The sequence below is a fragment of the Pelmatolapia mariae genome, linkage group LG12 (genome assembly GCF_036321145.2).
Source record: "Pelmatolapia mariae isolate MD_Pm_ZW linkage group LG12, Pm_UMD_F_2, whole genome shotgun sequence".
NCBI lineage: Eukaryota > Metazoa > Chordata > Actinopteri > Cichliformes > Cichlidae > Pelmatolapia > Pelmatolapia mariae.
Window position 1 is genome coordinate 23,235,441 of NC_086237.1, and position 25,133 is coordinate 23,260,573.

Here is a 25,133-nt window from a genome sequence, read left to right on the forward strand (position 1 = left end):
AGGCAGATCACTATTGTGGTATGGTATGTGATATGTTAATAAAAATGTTTAAGACTACTACAGATCGTAGCAGATTTCTAAAAATTCAGTCATGAGTCACTCCTTGGATTCACTCATTTATTGGGCCATATTACATTACATTCATTCCATAGAAAATACATTCAAATGTGACACCTGTTCAATAAGTGCCGGCTTGTCAATAAATGCAAAGAGCCAATAAAGTTTAAAGCATGTGTTAAAAATAGAAAAAACCTCTCCCGTTTGCCTGTTGCAATACAAATATTTTGAACGTGTCAGCATACACTATAAAAATATATTTTTATTATACTGAAAATGGAAGTCAGTTAATGCTGTCTGGCTCTCAATCACCGGTGCTGTTGTTGTTTTTTTATTCCTGGATTTATCAATCTGTATATTTGTTTGTGTTTAAGCGTCAGAGGAGATCGAGTACCGTTTTAAGACGTGCTGCAGAAAGGTTTGCTGGAGTTTTTTTTTTTTTTCAACAAGGAATAGGAAAATGATTACGAGCTTTAACTGTTTCAAAGCTTTTCTTACAACAAAGCAGTAAAAAAAAGAAAAGAAAAAAGACAGTTTTCACATTCAGTACGATTAGCTCTCATAAATAAACCTCTACAACAGTCACTACTTCTAAGGTAAAATCCAGTCTATTACACGAGTGTAATGCCTAATTCCTCAGTGATCTTTGGGGAAGGTGTTGCACACCGAAGTGCTTTTTGGATTTCTGCATCGAGTCCAGTGTTAAGAAAACATATTCACAGCCAAATGAATCAACGTGTGCGCTGCTCACGGGAGATAAATAAATGCCGCAGACATTAATCCTCTTCTCTCCTCGAGTCAGTCTCTTCGAAAGGGATAACTCAGCTTCTTGAATAACCTTCTGATTTCTCGTACATACAGTGAATTAAACACCTTACAAAATCTTGGAAACACACAGTATCATCACCATCAGGTAGTTATACCCTGCATATTGCATTTTCCCCCCTAACAAAGAGATACAGCTTTCAGTGAGCTTCTTATATAAAATAGTTCTGTAACTGTAATAGCAGCAGGAAAATTAATGTTTTGACTTTTCTTTTGCACAAAATAAGCTCACTGAGCACACTTTGCAGTGTTGTATCGTATCTTTTGTCAGCACAGTCAGATGAGCCCCTCTGTAGTCACAGCTACTGTAGCTTCTTTGTGTTAAGGCATGTGCACATGCCTACACAGCACATGTGCATAGAGCAGGATAAGGAGTGCTTTTCATTCAGCAAATGAGAGAAACACAAACCTTGCCCATTAAAACTGTCACGTCTACTCTATGAATGCATGAAGCTGATTTAGTTTAGTTTAAAAAAGAAAACGATGACTGAAAAAATGAAATAGGTGTCCGCCTACATGACTTAACAGACATCTAACACAATAAAAAATCTATTTATCTCATGAAATTCTAAAAGATGTGCAGAAATAAAAAGGAAAACTAACGAAATAAAAAGGAAAACAGAGGTCTTCACATTTATCATCTTGGCATATATTCCTCTGGAACCCCAGACATGTTTCTTTTCTTCAAAGCAGCATCTACTGTTCTGATCAGTTCATTGATGTTTGAACGCATTTCAGGAGTATACGGGTCGTACTCGAGCTTACGTAGCCCCGACCGCTTGAAGTTCCCGTCCTTCTGGCCCTCGACGCAGAGCAGGCGATCCTCAGAAACCTTCAAACCCAGAAACTCGACCATTCCTTTGAGCTTGGTGAACAGGTCCCTCTTCAGATCCTCAAAGTGGACCACGTGGACGTTCCTCCCATAATGCAGCCAGTCCAGCGTGTGGGACGCCCACCAAGGGGCATAGTTCTTGACAAACTCGGGCCACTCTGCAGGACAAAGAGGCCACAGAACATAAATAAATGAGGGTTTTGGGTACCAGTGCACAAGTTAAAAGGCATTTTACAGTACAGACTGAAATACAGCAGGAAGAACATCTACAGCCACCCTGTGAACAGCAGATGGATCACCTCTGGCGTCCTGTGTCAGGTCTTTGTTAGATTTTTTAGATCTTTAAGAAAATGACTTTCAGATATTGTTTATATGCTGTAGTTTTTTTAGGCCTCACACTTCTTTTGTCCTCCACTTCTCCATTTTCTTCATTTTTCTGTTTTTAAAAGACACACGGCACACCATGCTGCGATATGCCAAGTTTTGGCTAATAGCTTTTTGCTCTTGCAAAAATACTATTTTATCCTAATTAACTGTGTTATGTTTGGCATTTTTCATAGATTCAAATAAAAAAATGGGAACAACGTATGCATTTTTGTGTCAGCATGCTAGTACAAAGTGCCTAAAGATACAATTTAAAATTGGTTCTTTGCTAAGTTTGTCTGTTATGTGTTGACACACTGGTTCATCCTTTGAGTTGTTGCCTTTGTGCTTGAATGACTCATAGGTCAACATACAAAAAAAGCACTGCTATAGCAGACTGCAATTAAAAATAAGTGACGAGGCAGCCAATTTCCAAAGCAAAACCTTGAAAGACCTTCAGAAAGCCACTTCAAAGTGCTCAAGAGCACTTCAAAAAACACCAGAAAGGGTGGCTCAAGACTTTTGCATGACAATGTTAATGAAACAATTGTAAACCAAAAGCGTAAGTGAAAGAAAGATAATAAAAAAGAAATAACAGAACTGAGACATACGAAAAATGCCTGCAAAAATCTACTAATCCACTCATTTTTGACGTCGTCTCCATTAACACCAGAAAATTTGCACTTTGAGATTTCAGGTTAGACGAAGAAGCAGTTACCAAAGGTTATTAAGTCATAATTGTCAAAGAGATATTGCTAAGTGCATGTGCGTTTTGTCTGTTCTAATAAAATTTAAGTTCTTGGTAAAATGAACTTTGGTAAAAAAAAAGTCAAAGTGTCAGCGTGGGCTCAGAGTTAAGAGGAAGTGAGAGCTGTGTTAGCAAAACACTGATGTCATTCAACTTCAGAGGCAGGGAGGGCACATTAAGTAATTTCTGAAATGTCCGGACATTTTTGGTTGTCATTCAAACTGCAGAGCTGCTGTGAGAAAACCTTTTCTTTCAGCTTTGACTCATTCATAATCTAGTGGCCCATAAAAAGTGGGAGCTGGCAGGAGCTGTGCTGCATAAGGACAAATCTTTACTGCTGGGAGAGGGTGTCGATAAAGTTTGAAGTCTGCTGAGTTCGCAATGTCTCAGAAACCAATAATAGAGGCAACTTTAGTGCCAGAGTGGACAGAATATCAGAAATTTCACCCCAAAACACAACCAGCAGTGCAGAAAGGCCAAGAAGCCGCAAAAACAGAAGTTAAAATAAAAAACATCAAAGTATTTTAACTTTTTCTCCAAAATCCTGTTCTGCTCATTTCACAGTGAAGACACAGACAGTATCTTTTTGACAGATTACCCCAAAAAAAGGCATCTGTATAGCCGCTAAATCTAGGCGATAACACTGGAAAATAACTCACTGTGCTTTCTAAAATGGCATGACCTCCAAAATAAGTTGCACTTGCCCCTGAGCTGACATTATGGGGCCACGCTGGAAGGCATCAGTGTCTGTAACATCATCTGTGCCCCACAGTCTCCCTCTGCGGAGGTGAATGCATCAAATCGTACATGTGGGGCCCTGCGCACAATGTCACGCTGACCCGCTCTCCATCTATTCGAAGTGGCAGCTGTCAGAAAGTCTTTCTCTTTAGTGATGTCACCGCATCATTTTCCAAACAACAGAGGGAATAAACACTCATTGGAAATGGCAGGCCAAATGTGCTGATGTTTCCACAAAGAGAGACAACTGCTGGGTCGGCAACTCTCCAGCCTCTGGGAAAAAAAATCGATGAAACCTCGCATAAAGTCAGACAGACGATACAGGGACAAGACAAAAGCGGTCGCCACGGTTACTAAGACACGAAGAATGCAATAGGAAGAGCAAAGTTTGCCTGAAATATAAAGACATCTTAGCAAGCTGTCACCTATATTTTAGACATAGTTATTAATGAAAAATGAACTTAATCCATTATTTTAAGCATCAAGTGGACAAAAGAGGAATTAAACATGACTAAACTGTGACTCACCCTGCACCCTGGGTGGAAGACATATCAACAGCTTTTTTAACTGTGTATTTAAAATACATATTCGTTTTCTGACTGATAACATCTGCAGCTAACAGCATAAAAAAGGAAACAAAGTGTGCGTACAAGTATACATACATTTCCTAATTTAAACCTAGAATGAAGATCTGAATCAGACTTGTCATAAACATTTCTAATTTATCTGACTGCTGAGGCTGTGGCTAAATGGTGTAAATGATTTTCAAAAGACAAAATGTTGCGCTCAGCCACACTGGTGCAGGTCAAACCGCTAAAAAAGGCCAGAGTTTGACTGCATTTCCTCAGTTTCCCAGTTCTTTTGTTTTTCTCTCATTTTGCAGTGTTTCAGTTTCTACTTACTGTGGAGCTTTACTCAAACTTTGTTCACCACAACCTCATGTTATCAGTACAAAAAATGAAATATGCCCTCAGTGCCTCAGTTTAATGAAGTCTTTCGTTTTCATTTTCTTCATAGTACGATGACAGAGAGACTTCTGTGCAACCTAATATTCACTGATCCAGAGATTTCAGCAGCTTACCTTTCCCTCTCCAGTGGGCCTGGGAAGCAAATCCAATATGTCCACCATATTTCCGGTTAAATTCTGCCATCAAGGCTTTGTAGGGGTTTCGTATCATGAGGATGCTGGAGTCGAAGGCTTCGATTTCTTTCCTGCCGCTCTCATGTGTCTTAATGCATATTGTCCTCCCACTCCGCCAGTGGTCGCGCTCCCCTTTAAATCCTGTGAAACAGCAACAGCCCAGAGTGACTTTATAGCATCCACAGTGGTGCATTCATGGCTGAGCGTCTGTGAATCGTGTCAAAAACATGTCGAGGCCTACCTTTATTGTACAGGGAGCCATCAAAGTAATAGCTGCCGCTGTAGAAGCCAGTGGCGAGCTCTATAAGGTGGCGAGCCCAGGTGTTGCCAGCTCCAGGGAAACTGGCGAGGGCCACCAGCTGCTTAGCACGAGTGGGAAGGAAGTGCCGGTCCATGCACCGATTATCTGACAGTGGACAAAGATCAGCCGATTAAATGAACCTCAAAGTTTAAAATTAATACTGAAAATCAGTCAGTTCCTGCGTATTTACACAGTTTTGTAATAACAGACACAGAATTATTAAGTTTCAACTTTGGATGATTATTATAGAAAGAAGAAATGTCAAGGCGGGCTTGTTTTATTATATTCTTCTCCACAAAATGTCACCTAATAACTTCAAACAGTCTCCCAACAACTCAAGTTGACCTGTCTGTTTCCATCCAGACTATTACACCTTTTAGATATACAAAATTTGTGTTTAATTTAGTAATAATTAGGGTTTGAATTATTTGTGTATGTCTCAGTCATGCTAGTGTAATGACTAGCATCTTGCAATCTCCTTGCAACTTGCAACAGGATGCAACCTGTCTCCAAATATTCATGCTCCAGACCGACTGCAGTCTCCCTCAGACACTCTGTGAACAAAGCAACTGACTGCAAGTGGTCACAAACCAGACAACAACATCTCAGCTTCACAGCACTATTGTCTTCCCTAGTAGGGTGTAGCATCGGGCCAAAACCATGTGGTGTGGTAAACAATCGGTTTTTCCAACTGAAACCAGATTTAAAGCTAACACATTCAGACCTCTGACAGGTTCCCTTTTCTGGGTTCAGCTTGCCAAGAATGATCACATGAAGTTCATTTCCCACAGCAGCTGATTTTTGTTTTGCTGTGTTTGTTCACAGCAACCTCCATTTCTGTTTACTGCAATGTGACTCTGCTGATCCAAGCCACATCTGTCCACTGCATTAAGGAAACACTGCCTACAACAATGCCTGGACTGAAGACAGACCTATTCTGGATTTTTGAGCTTCATAACAATATTTGGAATAACAAGAAAAACAGCTTGCATGTGTCTGGAACCCAAGACTTTACAGTCAAATCCAAGAAACACTCATGATGATATTGTTTTAAGTAAACTTTTAAAGAGCACAAACTATTTAAAAATGTGCACATTTACAAAAAAGGAAATAAAACAAATAAAAATGTAAAGTTATAAATAATGTTGGGATGATTTGCAACATCGAGCGTGCATAATGGCACGAAAATAAGAATTTAGTGCGTGCGCGCGTGTGTGTGTGTGTGTGTGGGGGGGGGGGGGGGGGGGGGGGGGTCACGCAGAAGAACTCAGAAGTGTGACTTCCTCATATGTGACACGTCCCTTTGCTGTTCGTGTGCATGTCTGCAAACTCCAGACAATAATGTCACAGCCATTTTTTTTCCTTAGTGCCCTCTGCTCCTGCTTAAACTGCACGAACACACTCAGGTGTTTTCACACTTGCATCCTGTTTGTGCGCACACAAAATGCTGAGACATTTTTGTTTTTGTTTATTCCCGAAATTGTTCACATGTTGTGGTTTTAAGCTCTGTATTTATTTTTAGTTTTTCCAGCTCATAACAAGCAAAATATGTCAGTATTAGGAAAAAGGGAGCCACAGTGGGATAATTATACCTGTTGTGCAAACAGAAGGTTATTATTTTTACTTCATGACAGAAATGGAGAGAGAAACTAATTAAATTGGAGCCAAAGTGCTTTGGTGTATTGCATCTGAGTTTCCTAAGGTAGGGACCCTGCCCACTCCATATGAATGAGTGGTTCATGCCTTCATTCCTGTGTGTTTTTCAGGTTAGTACACCAGGAAACCATACACACACACACACACACACACACACACACACACACACACACACACACACACACACACACACACACACACACACACACACACACACACACAACCTTTTAGCACTGGTGTAATGAGTCTTTTTAGGGACACGGCTGTTTATCTTAGTTTAGTCTGTTGCCATGGAATCTTAAGAAAAAAAAGGCAGGAGCTATGTTACAAACAACGCTTTTTTAAGCTTTATAATGTACCGATAATGTGTGCGTGTATTTATTTTCAATACTGGGACCCTGAACCCTTGGCATATGGCACAGTGCTGATAGTGTTAACGCTGTGACTGAGTTAAGGTTTAAAGTGTGACACTGGAGGTTTTTTTAGTTTGTAATTCATTTGATGTTGTGAGCTCAAATGAGAACAGTCATAGTTATTTAAAAGTAACTCTGAGGCTGTGATTTATGCTGTGAGATACCTGAAATATTAACTGGTTTATAAGTCATGTTTATAACCAACCAACCACTTGTTACTGTGGTACAACTAGTCCTAGGACTCGTAACATTAGTTCACTGCTCTTTAATCAATGAGTTTGCAAAAACTGCAGCTTTTCCCCAATATTTGGTTTCTGGTCAAACAGGGAACTCTCCAAGCGGACCAAAATGCGTCACTGCAAACCACACCAGAACATTCAGTCTGCTTACTGAGCACATGTGTCTGGGGAAGAAGCATGGATAACACATTTACTCCTAACATTCATATTTATATATCTGTTTCCCTCAGTTCAGTTTGCAGGTAGCTGCTAAAAACTGTGCACACTGCAGTCTCCCTGAATGCAAAGTGTGCTTGGCAATGAGAAGGCGTGTTTGTTCAGACTGTCAGCACACACCTCTTAGCCTCTGAGCTGGATCATGCTCCCACCATAAACGAACCACTATGGAGTTCATTTGGAAGTACAACTAAAGCCACCTCCTCCAAATTAGTCTTGGTGGTCTGGTCTGTACCTGAATGTGAGAGTGCCAAGCTGACATCTATACAAATAAACCCCACCTCTTTATCCATTTCTCTTTATGTGCTTCTGAAGTCAATTATCTCTTCCTTTAGCCCCACTACTCCATGAAGTTTCCTAAAAACCGGGCTGATAGCTTTTGGATAGTGTGGAGGTACTCAAAATGTACCTGCAGCTCAGAATTAGCTTAGCAGAGGAATTAAATAATTGATAAATAATTGATATAGTTTTCATATCAATTGACAAAAATCCACAATAACCTTTTGGCACGTTGTAATTCAAGTAGTCTAAGTGGGAACTACACTCCTGCACCTCCTCTGGGCTCTGTTTTCAAGAGGCACTTCGACCAATCAGACGTCATTTTAGACGAGTAGTAGCTTCAAGAGTGAAGTTTCAGGACTTTGCCTACAAAATTTGAAAACATGAACTTGTCTAAATGAAGCTTACACATACGTTTAATAAGAAAGATCTGTAGTCAGACATCTGTCTGCTTCTCGGGTGTTTGGTAACTTATTTAAGCTTTACATCAGTTCCCCTTTCCCACACTGTCAAGCTCATTGCAAGATCACTGGTCTAGTCCAATCGTCTTTCTGCCTGCCTTCTTCAGGCCAATCAGCCGCTACTCCATGTACTTTAAATATCACTGCGGATTTTTCATTCTACTTTCCAGATGCCTTCATGCAACCAGGCTCCATCCAAGCCTCCATCTTCATCTCCATCACCAGCATCTAGATTCCGAGGGGTTTTGCCCTAATCCCTATCACTGCTGGGATTCTGCTGTGTCCAATTGACAGATCTGGATCTGATCTATAGATCCCATTCTCATCACAAGTGATGATCACCATTGTGAATTTTGGGCAGCTCAACACAGAAGTTGGCATCTTGTCTATATGAGAGGCACATGCAAGTAGTAGAAGCTAGAAGGCCAGTGAGTAGTCCAAATGTAGCAGTGTAAGTTGATAAGGAAGACAACCACAACTTTTTTTGATTGCACATCACAGAGTGGTATAATTAGCAATGCAGTCAACATAGAAAGTAAGCAACTGTGGAGCCAGTAAATACATAAATATGAGGAAGTTGAGTTGAATCCCATGCTAGGCCCAAAACAGCACTAACTTAATATTAGAGTGTGAGATGCACGTCTGGTTGAAGGGGCTAAGAACAGATGTGGCAAAGCTGCAGGAGAAGAACTGTCGATTTTTAAATTCTGTGATTTTTGAAATGATCTTCTTCACTGCATGATCACATCTTTAATCCACCACAGATTAATGCATGTCATACATGGAATCATCTACAGTTCAGGGTTGAACAGTCAGTGCCAAAATAATTTTGCAAACTTTGCACGACGTGTAAGTTCAGGCTCATGCTGACACTTTGCACTTGAATACCGCATGTGTTATCATACTTTAAATTGAATGTGCTAAACCTCAGAGTCTGACTTCCCACCAACAGAATGTGGCCAACATTTGAGCTTCAACACATGTGTGGCTTTCGGGCTGCTGCCAGGAAACACTAAAATTTACCTTGAACCTGTGTCTGGTAGACGACGAAGTACTTGTCGTTTCCACAGCTTTCAAACTCTTCCCCTTGGCACCGATTGAGACACATGCCCTCGTCCTCCAGCTCATGCAGGGAGAAGAGGGGCGTTGGGAATCCGCAGTAGCATCGATCTCCAGCGAGCACAGCCAGCGATTTCTCCTGGAACACAACAGCCATTATACACTGAAGACACACTCGCGCAGCGTACAAATCTCCAACATCCACTCACCCTCTCTGTGCACATGTCCACGCACTTATCCACAGACATGTTCTGGATGACCGCGCTGAAGGGGAGAGCCAGTGTGACATTGTCTGGCCGGTGGAAACACCCTTTGAAAATGGCACTGCCATCTGAAACAGACAAAACAAGCCAGACTGTCACTTACCAACACGAAAGAGCACAGAGACACTTTTTTCTTTTACTGTTAATGAGCTCATCTTATATCACACTGGCAGACCAGCACTGAGACCCTGAACTAACAGCAGCACTCGTGTCCCTGGAATGACTTGCAACCTCAAATCCTCTCTGTGGTCTGATGTTGGTGAAGACAACGCATCACAAAAGCTGCTCTTCTCCTTCATGTGCAGGTCTTTTTTTAACCTTATTTTAATTTGTTATTGACCTTTTTTTCCAGCCTGCTGAACCTAACTGAAAAGATAAATTAGTTTTTATTCACGATGGAAATGTTTCTCGCACTGCACCACAACTTTAAAGGGTGACACCCAGATTTAAGTCACTGCTAAAGGAAATCTAAACATCCATTTCACATTTATTGCAGGCTGTCAACCTGTCAGCAGCGCCAGTATAGAGTACTTACGAAAATGTCTCTGTTGTCAACAAACTGTTAAGAATTAATAACAGAGGAGAGAAACCAAACAAGCGCTGCTTTTCACTGTGACAGACAGTGTGATGAAGACACCTTGCTTGCTCAGACATAGCCAAGTAAAATATGCAAATGGAGCTGCGTCTCTTTGGTATTCCTTCCTCTCAAAGTTTATGCTGTCACTACCAGTAAACAAGACTATTGAGCACTCTCTCCTTTCCTTTACAGGAAGTATTAGTGATCAGTGGTGTCAGACCTTTTAAAAAAAGAGAATATCCCCTTTATAAATTAGTTCTAGTGCTGTTTGTGTTAAATGTTTTATTTATTTTCGACCTTGTTCTCTGACTTAAAGTTGCATTTTTAATGCCACGTTCTCTCCATGGATCCTGTTTGTGTTACCTTTCTCTGTTTTAACATGCTGCAGCTTTAAATCCATCCAGCTATCACAGAAAATGAGGTCTCAATAACAAAGAGTACATCAACGATGCATCTGTGCTCAGTTATTATAGCTTTTAAGAGCTGGGATTTACTTGGAAAAGCTTGCAAAACAGCCAGCACATCACATTTCCTCCATTTCCTCTTTGATGTTCTGAGCAGCCCTCACATGACAAGAGATCGGGGTTAGAGGTGAAAATGCCAACATGAAGTGCTTGCGCAGCAGTTAGATAGAAGGATTAAAAGCAGAAATGAGAATAATAACAAACAAACAGCAGAGGAACAGAGGGGTGCACTGTGAAGCAGGTTCAGCATAGCCAAACTTTCTTTGTGTCAGCTGGCTCAACAATTTCTAAAACCCCCAGTCAGAGATAACGGATATCGCCACGGTTGCTATCAACTGTCTCTGTTAATCCAGGCTTCCCGCTTCTCACATAAAAGAAGGATTCGGACGCATTATTAGACTTTTCGTCCGCTCAAAATTGATCATTTGAGTGCCGCCTGCTTCAATCAGAGACATTATGAGAAGAGCAGGTGATAGAGATTGAAAAAGAACAGGCTGTAACAATGAAACAGCAAAAGGAAGGCCTGGGGGCGTTCAGGTTTTACAGTGGCCCATACCCCAAAACAGGAATGTGGAAATTACATTAGAGTGTGTCCAGAAAAGTGAAATTATTTCACTTATTTATTATTTCTGATTTATCATAGACTGGTCAAAATCCTAATCTTTGTTTAGCAGCCATGGTTTCAGCAGAGTAAAATCAGGTATAGGATCGAGTATAAAAGTATTCATTTTATGCATGATCTACTGAACTGTGACTATATATGGTGATTTTTGTACTGCAGTCTTTTAGCAGGTTCCTTCAGCTGTGCCAACATTTTTAATAGGTTGCGTTTATAAAATGTTTTCCTTCAGGACTTGGAGCATGTTGTGATCATAACCTGTGTGGACCAGGTTATCTGTTCAGCATAAAGCTGAATGTACCAAGGTACAGCCACCTTCGTCACAATGAGAACCTTGACTTTAAGCTTGAAATACCGCCCTAACCCAGTAATCTTGCTTTGTAGTGCACACCTCTGGAGAGACCAGTTGAGCTGTGAAAATATTCACCACATATCTGCATGGTAACTCTCTCTGATCTCACAGTATTTCCAAGAAGCAAGAGCCAAGAAAGAGAAAAAGGAAGAGTGAATGCAAAAAGGAAAGGGTGAGTCGAGCCACCCCACCATGTGGTCGGGACTTTTTTAGATTTTAAAGAAAAAAGTTCCCACAACAAAGCAACAAAGAAAGCCACAGTTTTATAACAGGTATAGCAGGAGAAATAATTTTTAGACACCCTGCTGAATTTGTTACAAAGAAAAGATTTTTCTGGATGTTTGGTTCATATTCTCAATTAAAATGCAACTAGCATAAGAAATAAAGACTGTTCATTAGTTTGTAAGTGATCCAGCAGGGGATCAAAAAATCAGGCATATTCTATACTATAAGATCATTACAACTCCTGATAATCAGCTCTTTCTCCCAAGACTGAAGTTTTCCACTGGCAGGCAGTCAGTGTTTAGGATGCAGACCACAGGCGGCTGGGCTGTGTAGGTGGAGCAGCTCTCCGGGGAAAGAGGTAAACACAACAGAGCAGCCTGCTCCCGACTGTGGCAATAAAACAAATCTTTTCCCTCAAAGTAGCTGCGGGTGTTACACTCCTGAATCAAAATTACATCTTTGTGCCTAAGTACAGACTCTCAGGACACTCATATCCAATCAGATCCATCTTAGAAAAGGGACCCAAATATCAAATTCTATTTTTATGGCAAATTTATAATGAAATCAAACTTTTTGAAGGTTCCATTTAAAGGATTCATTTCACATTTATTTTAGACCGTGAACCTGTCAGTGTTGATATAGAGTATTTATATCAGCAGTGGTAAACATTTGACATGTTGTGTTATTGGATATGCTGATGCCAGACTTACAGCGGCGCGCTGACTCCTGACTCAGCTCCAGCCTATAGATGGACAGTCTGTTGGGCCCTCCGCACACGTTGCTCTTCTCTCCTTTGCACTCCATGTTGCATTCGCTTTCTGAAGCATTGGGCGCCTGGATCTTATGACCACAATAGCACTCTGCACCAAACTCCAGGCCTGCATACATATATCCCCTGGAGGGAAGAGGAAAAAAAGGATTAGCATTGTTAGCGTAGGGAGACAGAGAGGTTTAAGTGATCGTTTTGAGCCTTCATTATGCTCCTTAATCCTCCACAGGCAAATACAGTTCATCCTCTGGAGCAGCTGGGAGAGCTGTAATCAATGGAAACAAACCACTAATGTGGTTTGTGCATGAAAATATTATTCAAGAATAATGCATCGCTGTGAAAACGAGAAAACTTATGTGCTTTGCAGGCCTCTTAAGCAAAGCCAATTATAAATGTGTGCAGTATACTAGAATTTATCACACAGGGACTCTCCTCTCCTTACTGTTGCCTGATGAAGGATCTGACTCCCAGAAGGCTTTTCAGGTGCAATTAGACATTGAACATGCATACCTCACACAGGAGAAATCCCCAGGCTGTCAATCAAACCCAAACCCCTTTCCCCGCTACGATGTGTTGCCCCACATTTGTTTGTCTGCTTTTATTAACCCGCTACTCTAGCAAACGTGGCTGCAAGAGGCAAGAACTAATAGGAGAAGGAGCTGAAAACAGGCATCTCTCTCTGCTCCTATTCTCTGCTCTGTGAATCAGTCATGGGTGTAATTCAGTGCATTCGATAGAGCTGTCCCTGGTACTCCACAGGGAGGGAGGAGGGAAAAAAAAGAGGTGAGAGAAGGATGGTGAGGTATCGCAGAGAGTGAGACGGGATGAGAGGATAATAGGAAACAAATGGAGGAGAAGCAGGGAGATGAATGGCTTGAAAACTGGAGCACGTATTTTTACTACATGAAAACTGCGGCAGTGCAAAACCCCCCAAAACAAAACAGAATTTTTTTGGATATCAGTGAAAGAATACTTACATTATAACAGACCGACTGATGTTTTTTTACCTTATAAAACATGATATAAATGCAAATGTAATTTAATAAATGACCTGAGGCTTTTTGTTTTGTTTTGTTTGTTTTTTAATGAACGGGCTTTAATTATAAACCAACGCCAGCGTGACTCAAAACCGCAGTTCAGTGTTTCAACAAAACACCAATCACATTTCTTTATAATATGCAGAACTAAAACACAGTAAAAGCTGAGCACTGCATAATCTTAGAGGCCTGAAGAGGCCGTGTCAAAATCTAGTTTTAAAGTCTTTATCACGTCGCTTGTGTCATTTCTTTTTGTACGTTGTGTTCAATGTTCTACTCAAGCGCAGGAAAACTATTCACGTACACAAACAGGGAGGTTAATGGTCCGGTTAGCTCATTTTGCCCTGGGCCGCAGTAACAGATTAATGTGGCCATAGCTGAACGGAGGCCGAGGAAGGGGCAGTCCAGTTAAGTTCTTCCACAGAAACGAAAAAAAAAAAAAAAGCAAGTTGTTTGTGTGCCATGACCACAATTAAATAGAAAAAGGGAATTTTTGAAACTGCAGATTCGAAGTTGGGAGGACTTGGATGCCTAAAATATCATGTGGTCTGTGGTGGAGCATTAGCTCATACTTTAGCCTATTCCAAGAGCATTTTCAAACATTTTCACACCATCAGCAAACGTATTCTGTCACGTTGAGTCAAGAATGAACTTTGGAACTCAAAAACTGTGAAGGATTTGTTATATGTGATATAAAAATGTGATACGATTGGGAGCCTGTGTGCAGCCACAAATGGGCCTCGAGGTCATCTTGCTTGGTCTACTGTGCATCTTTCCTCGTGAGCTTTTCTCTCTTTCATTTGTTTATTTTTTTGCTTTTTTAGCTCAGTTACGATGGGAAAGTACCTTTTGATCTCCTGCAGGTTTTTAATCTCCTGCAGGTTTTTAATCTCCCCTTCAGCTCTTTCGTAGTGGAGGTTTTTTTTTTTTAATTTCTCAGTAGGAATCAAAAGACAGCAAAAAAAAGAAGGTTAACTTGCCTAATGGATGAGTTTTTTTGTTGTTTGCTACTGTCATACCTTTCTGCACAGTTGTCCTGGCAACGAAATACAGTCATTTTTTTGTAGTCAAAAAAGGAAACTCCTCTCAGAGCTCTTTTCTGAGTGTCATCAATGTAGCAGCCGATGTACTTTGCTGAAAAAGGAAAGAAAACACAGTTAGTCGTGTGTGCAGAGAAAACATAACTTTAGCATATGTACATAACCTCATAGAGCTCATACAGAAAACCCTTTGTCAGAAGTGTCAGAGGTGAATTTTATCCACATTAGAGTCCTCACACACAGCGTCACGCTGTGGTGACATCGTACATAGGAGTCCAAACTGGGGCAGAAGCTTTATTTATTTATAAAGACAGATATCCCCTTCTAGTGGCCTGTAACTGTAGTGGCAGTCATCTCTCTGCATTTTTCAGAAGTGTGTGGGGGCTGGGCTCTAGTGAACCTCTGCAGAGGCATACAATGACCCTCTAACAGCTTCTTGCCTCTCATTAGAACAACGTTTTCATGTTTAACCGGGCTACACAGGCCCTACCAGCAAACCTCTCACCATCTGTGCTCTGCCATTACCCCTTTAAACCTCTGTTAATAACTAAATGGGAAAAAGCATAGAGTCCCCTGCATTATCTTAATTGTGCTGGTCTACAGGCCTGCATTTGAGCAGCATGCTGTGCACTGCAGCGGACGGTAATCTACCTATTGTTGAGCTGGAAAATAATCTGCTTTTTGATGGAGGGAAATGCAGATTTGATGAAACAGCATCTCTTGTTTTGAATAGCGCACTTCTGCTTCGCATTACATGAAGGTAAAGGATGAAACGGCAGACGCAACTGATACAATTATTGTTTTCAATCTTCTGAAATGACCTCATTGTAGCTGGTGAATCACATTTTCCATAGTGCTCCGAGTATATCCTTTCTCCAGCCTACTCCTGTTGTCTATTTGTGCAGCATACATCTGTGCAATTGGCCCACACAGCAAAAATGTGCTTATGCGCCGTGGTCTGCATCTTATCGCAATATTCCCTTCAAATTAAATTTGGAGCCAAGGTGAATTATTACATTTGGAGTAAAAAGAGAAGGGGAGAAAAACTCTTAACCCAAACACAGCCACCTTTGGAAGACAAAAGGCTCTTAAACACTACATATTAATGAGTGGAGCTGGATGCACAAGCGCAAACGATAGCTTTGAAGTTATTAATTACTCTATCATCACGTTCGGCTGCAATCCCGTGAGGTTAGAGTTTCAGAAAAGGGCGGTGTGGGGGTGGAGGCGTGGGGTGGCTTGTAAACATGTTTGCTTTGCTCCCTCTGAATGCAGAGGGGGCTAAAAAAAAGGTTATTACCGTTTGTGCATTGTTTTATAGTCTAAATTTGAATTCACAGCAGGTTACTGTGCTGTGACTCAGGGATTATGACCCGCTTCACGCTTACAGATGTTGGGAGTCTTTCCCAGAGTTAAAAATCAGGAGGGAACTCTGCTGTTGTCATAGCACACATAACACAGATGGAGCAGCAGTCCCTCACACTTATGTTTCATATTTATGGCAGTTTAGCTCTCCCACCTGCCTGTACAGCTTCTCTGGAGAAAAAAAAACAGGAACCAACATCACTAAAAGGTAGTTTAAACAAAATCTGTCTGTTTATTTACTCTTTTTTCAAGTGTCTATTTTAGGATTTTATAGATGATTAAATAGAAACAGCCAGATAGCATGTGCTCATTCCCAGTGAAGTTATCTCCCTGCCAGAGCGTGAAGCAGATGATTATCACAGCCGAACTGAGGGTTTCTCGCTGACTGAACGATACAGGAATATTATTTCTTTTTTAAGCACCACTCAAAAAATCACCTGACAATTAATCTGCTTTACAGGTTTAACACAAAGGGAATAATATTTTGAAATACAAAATAAAAGGTAAAAAAAAGTTCCCACCTGTACAGCAGGTAGTTGAACTTTAATTCCACTTGACTCTGAGGAGACTTAACCCTCTAATTTCCAAGTCTACTGTGCATTTCCATCATAAAGGTGCTTTATTTTTCCATTAACAAACCTTTTCACTGCCATATCGATTCCTTTTATTTAAATAAGAGTTCAAAAGTGTAGTAACACGAGATGAGCTGTGAAGTGTAATTGAGGCAAAGATGCTGAAAACATGCCACAGAGAGAGTAAAGCTTCTTCACATTTCACCTGTATTTTTACTTAAAAAATACATATGGCAGAAATATGAACTGTTGACTTCGTTTTCAAATGTTTGTGCTTCATCCAAGAGCAAAGAAAGTGATAGACACGATACGAAAATCAGAGAGGAGGAAGAGAAAACAGAGCCAGGAGCAAATTTATCCATGTTTCATTTTAAAAGTCAGCAGCAACACGGATCTTTGTCCTGTTCAAGCTCAGAGATGTCAGCTGCGGGTAGACACATCCCAGCCTTACACCGGTGTTTCCATAACACATTATGATTTAATAAGCTGGCACTGAGTTTACATGTAAACCTTTTAAGACGGGATTGTGCACATGAGCCAGATAAAGGGGTTAATCCCACAATCGTCTAATCGTTTGGTTGTTGTCATATCAGTCAAAATGTGAGCATGTGCAGAACATGTGAAGGAGCTACAGCTGAAGCACAGAGACGAGGAGATCCTTAAAGGATTTATTCCGGAGAAAAGACATAATTATAATTATCATCTCACTCCACTCTGAGGAGATCTCCCACATGACCAATTACAGCTAGTAGCGTCGAGTCATTAAGATGCAGCAGTTTGTAATTTTTGGGATCTGTTTCATTTTAGCACAAAGTGGGACAAAAGCAGCTTGTGAGTATGCCAGTGGGCTTCCATTATGAATCGGCCTGCAATAAAAAGTTCAGCATTTGTACCACTGCTGAAATATTTTGCTCTTCTCTCAGCAGCTGAAGAGTCATTCATTCTGGTAAAATGAAAAATCACCTGAAAAAGCCCTCACGATCTGCATGTGGGTATGTTATAATTTTATAGTATTTTCTTTTAGACTTTTTCATATGTCAAAGGAGCAAAATTCAAAAAGTGCACTGCATTTATATTTTAAATATTATATGCCTTATACTATGTTGCCAATTTTGCATTTTTCTCTTGCAACATATTGAAAAGAGTTAAAAATGAAGCAGTTAAATGAAAAGTGCGATAACAGCATAAGATATATGACAAATGGAGCTTCTCCCAGCTGACATAATGCATGACTCGGCGTTCACCCTGGACAGGACTAACCACTGAACCATATTGTTTAAAACTGGTTAAAAGATTTATATATAAACAAACATTTGAGACATTTGCTAACTTGCTTTGAGATGTAAAAGAAACTAAAGGTTGTGGCTCAGATGGTTTATTTGGAAAACTCCCCAGCTAAAAAAAAAGTGCACAACTGCAACAGCGGTTTTCACCCACCTCTTCCTTCATCCAGGTCTTTGGCATTGCGTCCTTTCAGCGCGCGGTTCCAGTTGCTGGTGTAGTCTCGCCCCCTGCCCACCATCCCAAGGCCCTCCTGTCTAGTTTTCTTCATCCAAGGGGGACCAAACCTCCGTCCACTTCTCCGTTTTTCCTTAAACACCCTACTCATGAGGCCAAGTCCCCGAGTGTCCGATGAAGCCCAGCTGCCCATCTCCGAAGCTATAAGAGAGTCTCGGCCTCCTCGGGCTCCGGGGCCATTGTCCCCGACAAAGCCAGCGTGCAAAAAAACGAGGCTCCCGGCGGTCAGGTAGAGGAGGATGAGGGAAAAGAATCGCACAGGTTTCCTGCGGAAGTAGCGCTGTATCTTCAGCAGAGGCTTGGCCATGCTGGCTCTCCCAGCCACTCAGACACACTCGCCCAGTGGTGAAAAATCATAAAGATGAAGAGTCAACACCACACACAGCCCCACTGGGCACCAGCTAAAGCAAAGATAAAAGTCAATGAAAAAGTCTTAGACCTGCATGAAGGTCACCCAAAAAATAACATGTCTTTTCCCTTGTGGATAAATCTCCAGTCTCATAAGGAAGGCTGCTTGCATCTGTGCTGCTCTGCCGGTTGTGAGAATCTCTTTCTGCTCCCACTGACAGTCCTGCCCTGACAGCCGGCTCTGGGGCCACGTCCTGAAAGGTGAGTGGCTCCAGGTGAAAGATGATCGCTCAAACGCTGCTTTCACTTCAGTTATCAGCCTACAAAGATGCCACACCAGCACCGCAGTGGCACTTTCTCCCACACTGTGCGGAGGGAAGAGGGTTTTATTTACCAGCTGAGCTGAGATCCTTTCAGCTCTGTGCGGCCGGCTATTCACTGAGATGATCCGGGAGAGAAAGGGCGTGACTCACCATCTGCAGTGAAGACACACACACACACACACACACAGGGAGAATAAACATACACCTGAGTCAGTTTCATCACATGTGGAGTAGAAGAAAAAACATGTGCAGGTTACAAAAGGATAAAGAAGGCAGATCTAAAACTTCTTGAAAAGCTACAAATCAATCCGAGAAAAGACACAGAAGCCAAACACTGAAGCATTTCCTTTACAATACTGTTGGTCCATGCAGTCCAACTTTGTTATGCAATGCAAGCGATCTTCATTCTTCTGTCAAACTCACAGCAAACAGAAATACCAGATGGAACAAAGACAAGCACAGAAAATTAAATAACAGGATTCAAAGCAATTACGTATCTTGGAAACGACTCTGTTTTTAACCGTTGCGCCAAACAGTCATAAAAAATTAACTCTACGAGCCTCAGAGTGCTTTATTATCTTTAATAAATTAAGCTAAGCAGAAAGGACAGGAAAAAATAAAACAAAGCTCTACCCCGCAGCATTTTCTTTGAGATCTATTGTCTGTGGGAGTTTGTGGGAATTAAAGACATTTGTGTAGATGACAGAAAAAGAGCAAAAAAAGCATCTTTTAAAGAATGCAGAGGTTAAAAATCTGGAAGATTAAGCGTGGTCATCCATAAAACACATGCTTTCATGATTCTGTTTAAGATTTACTGATTGCTCCATTTTGGTTGTGTGTGTTTCGGGATGGCTGTATCCCGACTTTCCAAACTCTCTGCAGCTTCTCTCAAAGGAGTCTCTGTTCTGGGACGAGCCCCAGAGGCTACAGTCGGATGGTGTAACGCAACACTCCTCAAGGTCAGGGAATTTTCCAGAACATTTGAGGGGACACTCACCCATGTGACTTTTCTGTCTGTCTGCCTCAGGACAAATCTGCAGAAGACTTGTCACCTGAAACCTCAATGGCACCGCAGTCCCCCCCACTTCCCCTTCTTCTTTTCCTCTCGGTAGTCTAAGAAGACTCTGGGACCCTCAAGGAGAAAAAGATTACATTCATGTGCTTCAGCCTGACACAAAGACGGCCCTCATCCTGTTTGACGTCTCTCAAAACTTTGCCTCGGTTTAAAGACTGGATGTAAGGATGGCTTCCATTACCGATGTCTCTCCGCATCTTGATTATTGTGTATTTTGTTCATTTTTAGGATCAGATCTCTCTTCCACAGATAAAAACACGAGACGTTCTGAGATGTTGCAGTCATGTTCACGTCAGCTTTACGAGGACACAAAAACAAACAATGGAGCTTCACTAAATGTCAGAAAAATAACATCTCAGAAGTAAATCTCTGATGGTGCCAAGTCGCTGAGACTTCAGAGTATGAACAAACAAATTCACAAGAGATTTAAGTAACTGTTTGACATTTGGGGGAAATGCATTAATTTCCTTTGTCTGTAACTTAATTAACATCTTTATTGTTTGATCTGTACACAAACAAAAACGCCTGCTTCTGCCTGTTAATTTTTCCATCCCCTTAGAAAACAAGTACGATAATAAACTCTTCCTTTAAACGGGTCTGAAATGTCATCCTTTCATTCCCACGAAACAACCTCTTTTCCACAATAATGCAGTTACACAGTATGATAATTCCTCCAACAGCTGTATAAACACTGTTGAAAAGTGACTCCTGCACTCCAACTCCACATTGTAGCCATGATAATTTATCATTCCTGCGTCAGTGTTTCGCTCCCGGTTGATGGAGAAAAGATATTCCTGGACGACTCGGCGACTGTTAAACAAGCTGGTGTTTGTTTCAAACCGAAAACTGTTTGCCCAGGAGACGCTGAATCATGTCGAAGCCAGGGTTATGCGGTTGAAAATCAAACTGCGTATTACATCATGCTTACTACCCCTACCTCACCGAAGACAAAAACACAAATCTAATAATGTGCACCGGTCCTTCCTGAGATCAGGCTGCTTGAAGGCCACGGGGGGTTTGAGTGGGGCTGTTACGTTTGCCACAGCTTAAAATCAGCGTTCTCTTCTGAATCATATAGTAAATGGATTTATGAGAGCAAACGGACACATGTGACATCTAATCACTCTCCCTCTCATGAACACGACAGTACCACACACAAAGGATAATTACTGCTGTTAATAATTCATGGTCCCCCTCCCCCAGTTACCAAAGTGAAACTGAGCTCTACTTGTGGTTAATTTGCAGGTTCCAGCGACAGTAACAAAAGTGTGGATGCATGCTGCAGATGCATGAGTCCCATGTTTAAAAAACAGGCAGGTACACACTTTACTGTGCCTCTAACTCTGTCAGTTCCAGCACAAGTTAATGTTAATATAATATATGTCTGTGTGGATTTTTTTATGGTAAAATATTCAATTTTTCACAGGAAAAGTCAAAGGATCACTATTTGGATGCAAAATCTTTACAAAATGAGTCAGATTATAAATATTTGCTGAGATATTTCAGACAAAAGTGAAGGTCTGACTGACCAAATAACACTGGCTAACCTCCCTGACCCCAAGTATGATCCCACCGTACTTTGCAGCTCAGTTAATCGCATCCTTTCTTCTGGGAGAAAATAGGAGAATAGAATTAAATAAAACAGACACACAAAGAAAAAGGAAATGCAGACAGACAAGAGACAGGAGGAGCTGTGGAGGTCTTTTTTTTTGCCAAATCACCGATATTACTCCAGTGGAGTGGGCACAAACTCACTGACTGACCATTAATTCACATTCATATTAAATGAGCCAGCAAATATTTAATCAGAGAGGATTTCAGGACGGAAACGTCAAAGTTAATCTTCGACAAGCAGGCGGACGGCCAGCTTTGCTTTTGCTGCAGGCAAACACCGCCACAAGTCAATCCATAAATATTCTTCCTATGGGACTCGTTGGGCAAGGAGAGGAATGAGCGTTTCACCTCTACAGTCAAGACACAGACAACTGTCAACTAGCATGGACAAGTGGTGGCTTCAGAAAAAGAGCGATGGGAAGAAATCAGTCATAAAATATCTGTGCTCTACTCTGCCTTTGTTTGCAGGTTGTTAAATGCTGATGCTGATCACCTGAAGTGCACAGATTGGGTTTGAGAGTCTTTTCATCCTCTCAGCTCAGCATCAATTTTCATGTTCCTGATGAGAGATTCAAATATTGTCCATAAACAGTTTATTGTTGTAAAATGTACTGAATAAATGCACATTCACAGCTATAAAAAAACACCGCCCACATGTTAAACTGACCATAAGCCGAGCAACCGCCTCTCCACATTGTTAGAATACTTTATGCACTCGTAAAAACAACCATGCTGCGACAGAGATGATACCAGCAGGAAAAAGGCTCTATTAGTGTGGTTATGCAATACTTGATTTTGCATAACTGGTCTGATTTAGGACAGGAAGAGAAAAGTTTTTTTCGCAACCAACAAGATGTGATCTTTAGTAGATTTGGTTTTTAGACGTGTTATACTTTGTCATGACAGAGGCAGAAAAAATATCCAGTTATGTTACATGACTCTGCAGATCCTCTCCAGGTCGCCAATTTGCTTTGCTTTCGTTCTTTTCACCAGTTCGTGAAATCCCAAGTCAAATCAGCTGTACGGAATCAGCTATGATATCCTCCCACAGTTTTTAAATGGGAAAAATACCGGAAAACAAGTGTTTGGTAAAGCGAGGTTGTGTTTGGTCCGCAGTGGGGGGAAATAAAAAGCAAGGACAGTCATTAACAATGCGTTTGCACACGAGGGAAACACACACTGTTGTGATGGAAACTAGCAATATCAACAGTGGCAGGAAGAAGAGGTTATCAGGACTCTGGTGCCAGCATTACTGGGAGGGGAATTCATTTGAGGTTTCTTCTAATGCCCTCTTTGTCCCTGTTTGTACAACTTCGAGTCCCATCCTGTGAAAGAGCCGTTCTGTGGGACGTCTTCTTTCCTTTAGCAGCAGAGGGGTTAACAATGATAGCGGCAGCAGCCCTGACCCTCCCCTCACCCTGGGGCCCGTCCTTCCGCTCTCCTGGTGTGTTTGGCCTGCCAGTGCGCATTAGCTATGACTGTCAAATCACATCAAACTAAAGATCGCATTCCTCCCCCGGTGACATTACTAAGCATGTTTGTTTTTACACGCAGATTCTTCCATTCACCCGGCTGCAAAGTTGCCTTATTGCAGGTCTGAATGAAATGTCAAAGCAGAGGAGTTATTGAGAGCTCCTCTTTAGCATACAGTGTGTAAATGTGTTTATTTCAACGTTGGTTCTAGGTGTTTTTCAATGAGAACTTTATGGAAGACATCTGCAGTCTAGAAAAAGATCCATCACATGTAAAAACTGAGAAAGCTCAAATAAACCACCGCCAAAGTTTTGCTGATCTGCAGAAGAGATTCAAGTGGCTCGCTCAGCACAGATGGCAACTCTTAGGAGCGCATGACCCCTGAAAACTGGAGTGTGAACATGACTGTGTCGAGTAACAACAGGATTACACTGCCAAAGCAGTTTTCTTCCTTTAGCGTTTGGCAAAAGCTGCTGTGGTATGTGCTACAGTTTTGGCTTCCCATCTTGTTGTAAGCCATTTTAATTAAAACTGTGTTTATCTCACTGTGTGTTCACATTAGTGATTGGCTTAATGCCCAATACACTTCATTAGTGGTGGCCACTCACAAGGAAACTCATCAGCAAAGATGCAAGAATCACCGCACGGCGACAAATCACATGAAGTAAAGCACTCTGCTCACAAACGCTTTATTACGAATGGTTCAATTTTAAACTTTCTCCCAAATCCAACAACATAACTAGGAACCATCACATCCAGCAGGCTCCTGACACCTCAAAGTATCACTTAACATATCCTGTGATAAAGTTTCTAAATATAAGGCTCCACTATCAGCGCTGCCTTGTAATGCATGCTGTTTATTATTGGCTCGTCTGTCTAGAACCTCTGTATGTCTGGATATTTTTAAAAATGTGAACTATCTGATAAAAGTATGACAGAATTTGAGTACGTGTGATTAAAAGTGTGTTAAAACTGACTTGGGATGATGGCCTGCTTAAAAGCAAATAACGTAAGCTGTTAGATTTTGTGTGTTTAGACTTTTTCAGAATTATCTGTTTAACTTCATTTTAGGCTTGAGCAATAAACCTTCGGACACGCTGTAACATGTAACTTAAACACTGTGATAAAAGCTCTGAATTGAGTTATAGAAGTTCCATGATGTGCAGCAGATCAGTGTATGAATGTAAACACAGACCGTAAGGTTCAGCAGAGGTTTACGTGACAGAAATAATGATGACACGACGCATATGTTAGCCAAGTTTTAAGAGGATACAAAGTTTACAAGAGGACCAGCACTACCATTTTTATTATTGAGAGCATATTTCAGGCTGACGTAATCAGCATGTGTGTAAATAAATGATGATAGCAGATTAATAATCCACAAATATTTGGCTTTCATCCACCAAAGTTCAAGGTCAACTCAATGATTTATTTGTCAAATATTTACAAATATTGTCAACATATGGAATAGCACCATATAGGATTTAAAACTCCGTGAATCGCTACCTTATCGTGGTGGAGGGGTTTGTGTGTCCCAGGGATCCCAGGGGCTATGTTGTCCGGGGGCTTTTGCCCCCTGGAAGGGTCTCCCATGGCAAATAGGTCCTGGGTGAGGGACCAGACAAACAGCGATTCAGAAGACCCTTATGAGGAAAACATCTAGGGAACAGTTTACCCTGCCCGGGATAGGGTTACCGGGGCCCCGCCCTGGAGCCAGGCCCGGGGAGGGTGCCCGAGGGTGAGCGTCTGGTGGCAGGGCCTTGGTCCATGGGGCGCGGCCAGGCACAGCCCGAAAAAGGGACATGGGCCCATCCTCCCGCAGGTCCACCACCCGCAGGAGGTGCCGTAGGAGTCGGGTGCATTGTGTGCCGGGCGGCAGCCAGGAGGGGAGGCCCTGGCGGACTGATCCCTGGCTACCAAGACTGGCAATTGGGACATGGAATGTCACCTCTCTGGTGGAGAAGGAGCCTGAGTTAGTGCGTGACGTTGAGAGGTACTGGCTAGATATAGTCGGGCTCACCTCTACGCATGGCCTGGGCTCTGGAACCAGTCTCCTGGAGAGGGGCTGGACTCTGTCTCAGTCTGGAGTTGCCCCTGGTGAGAGGCAGCGGGCTGGGGTGGGTATTCTAATATCCCCTCGGCTTGCTGCCTGTATGTTTGGGTTCTTCCCG

The 25,133-nt window shown here is 41.7% G+C and overlaps 1 protein-coding gene across 2 annotated transcripts in view; it reads right to left on the reverse strand.

The window, feature by feature from the left end:
* Positions 1 to 316: 316 nt before the first annotated feature.
* wscd2 (WSC domain containing 2) overlaps positions 317 to 25,133 on the reverse strand; it is a 41,507-nt gene continuing 16,690 nt past the window's right edge. For both annotated transcript variants that reach the window (XM_063489276.1, XM_063489277.1), the window contains 8 exons: positions 18,049 to 18,953; positions 14,654 to 14,768; positions 12,539 to 12,723; positions 9,538 to 9,659; positions 9,293 to 9,467; positions 4,946 to 5,110; positions 4,645 to 4,845; positions 317 to 1,872 (listed from right to left, as the gene is read on the reverse strand). In XM_063489276.1, the coding sequence (XP_063345346.1) occupies positions 1,520 to 1,872; positions 4,645 to 4,845; positions 4,946 to 5,110; positions 9,293 to 9,467; positions 9,538 to 9,659; positions 12,539 to 12,723; positions 14,654 to 14,768; positions 18,049 to 18,436 (1,704 nt within the window). In that variant the 5' untranslated portion in view covers positions 18,437 to 18,953 and the 3' untranslated portion in view covers positions 317 to 1,519. The remainder of the gene's footprint in view (positions 1,873 to 4,644; positions 4,846 to 4,945; positions 5,111 to 9,292; positions 9,468 to 9,537; positions 9,660 to 12,538; positions 12,724 to 14,653; positions 14,769 to 18,048; positions 18,954 to 25,133) is intronic.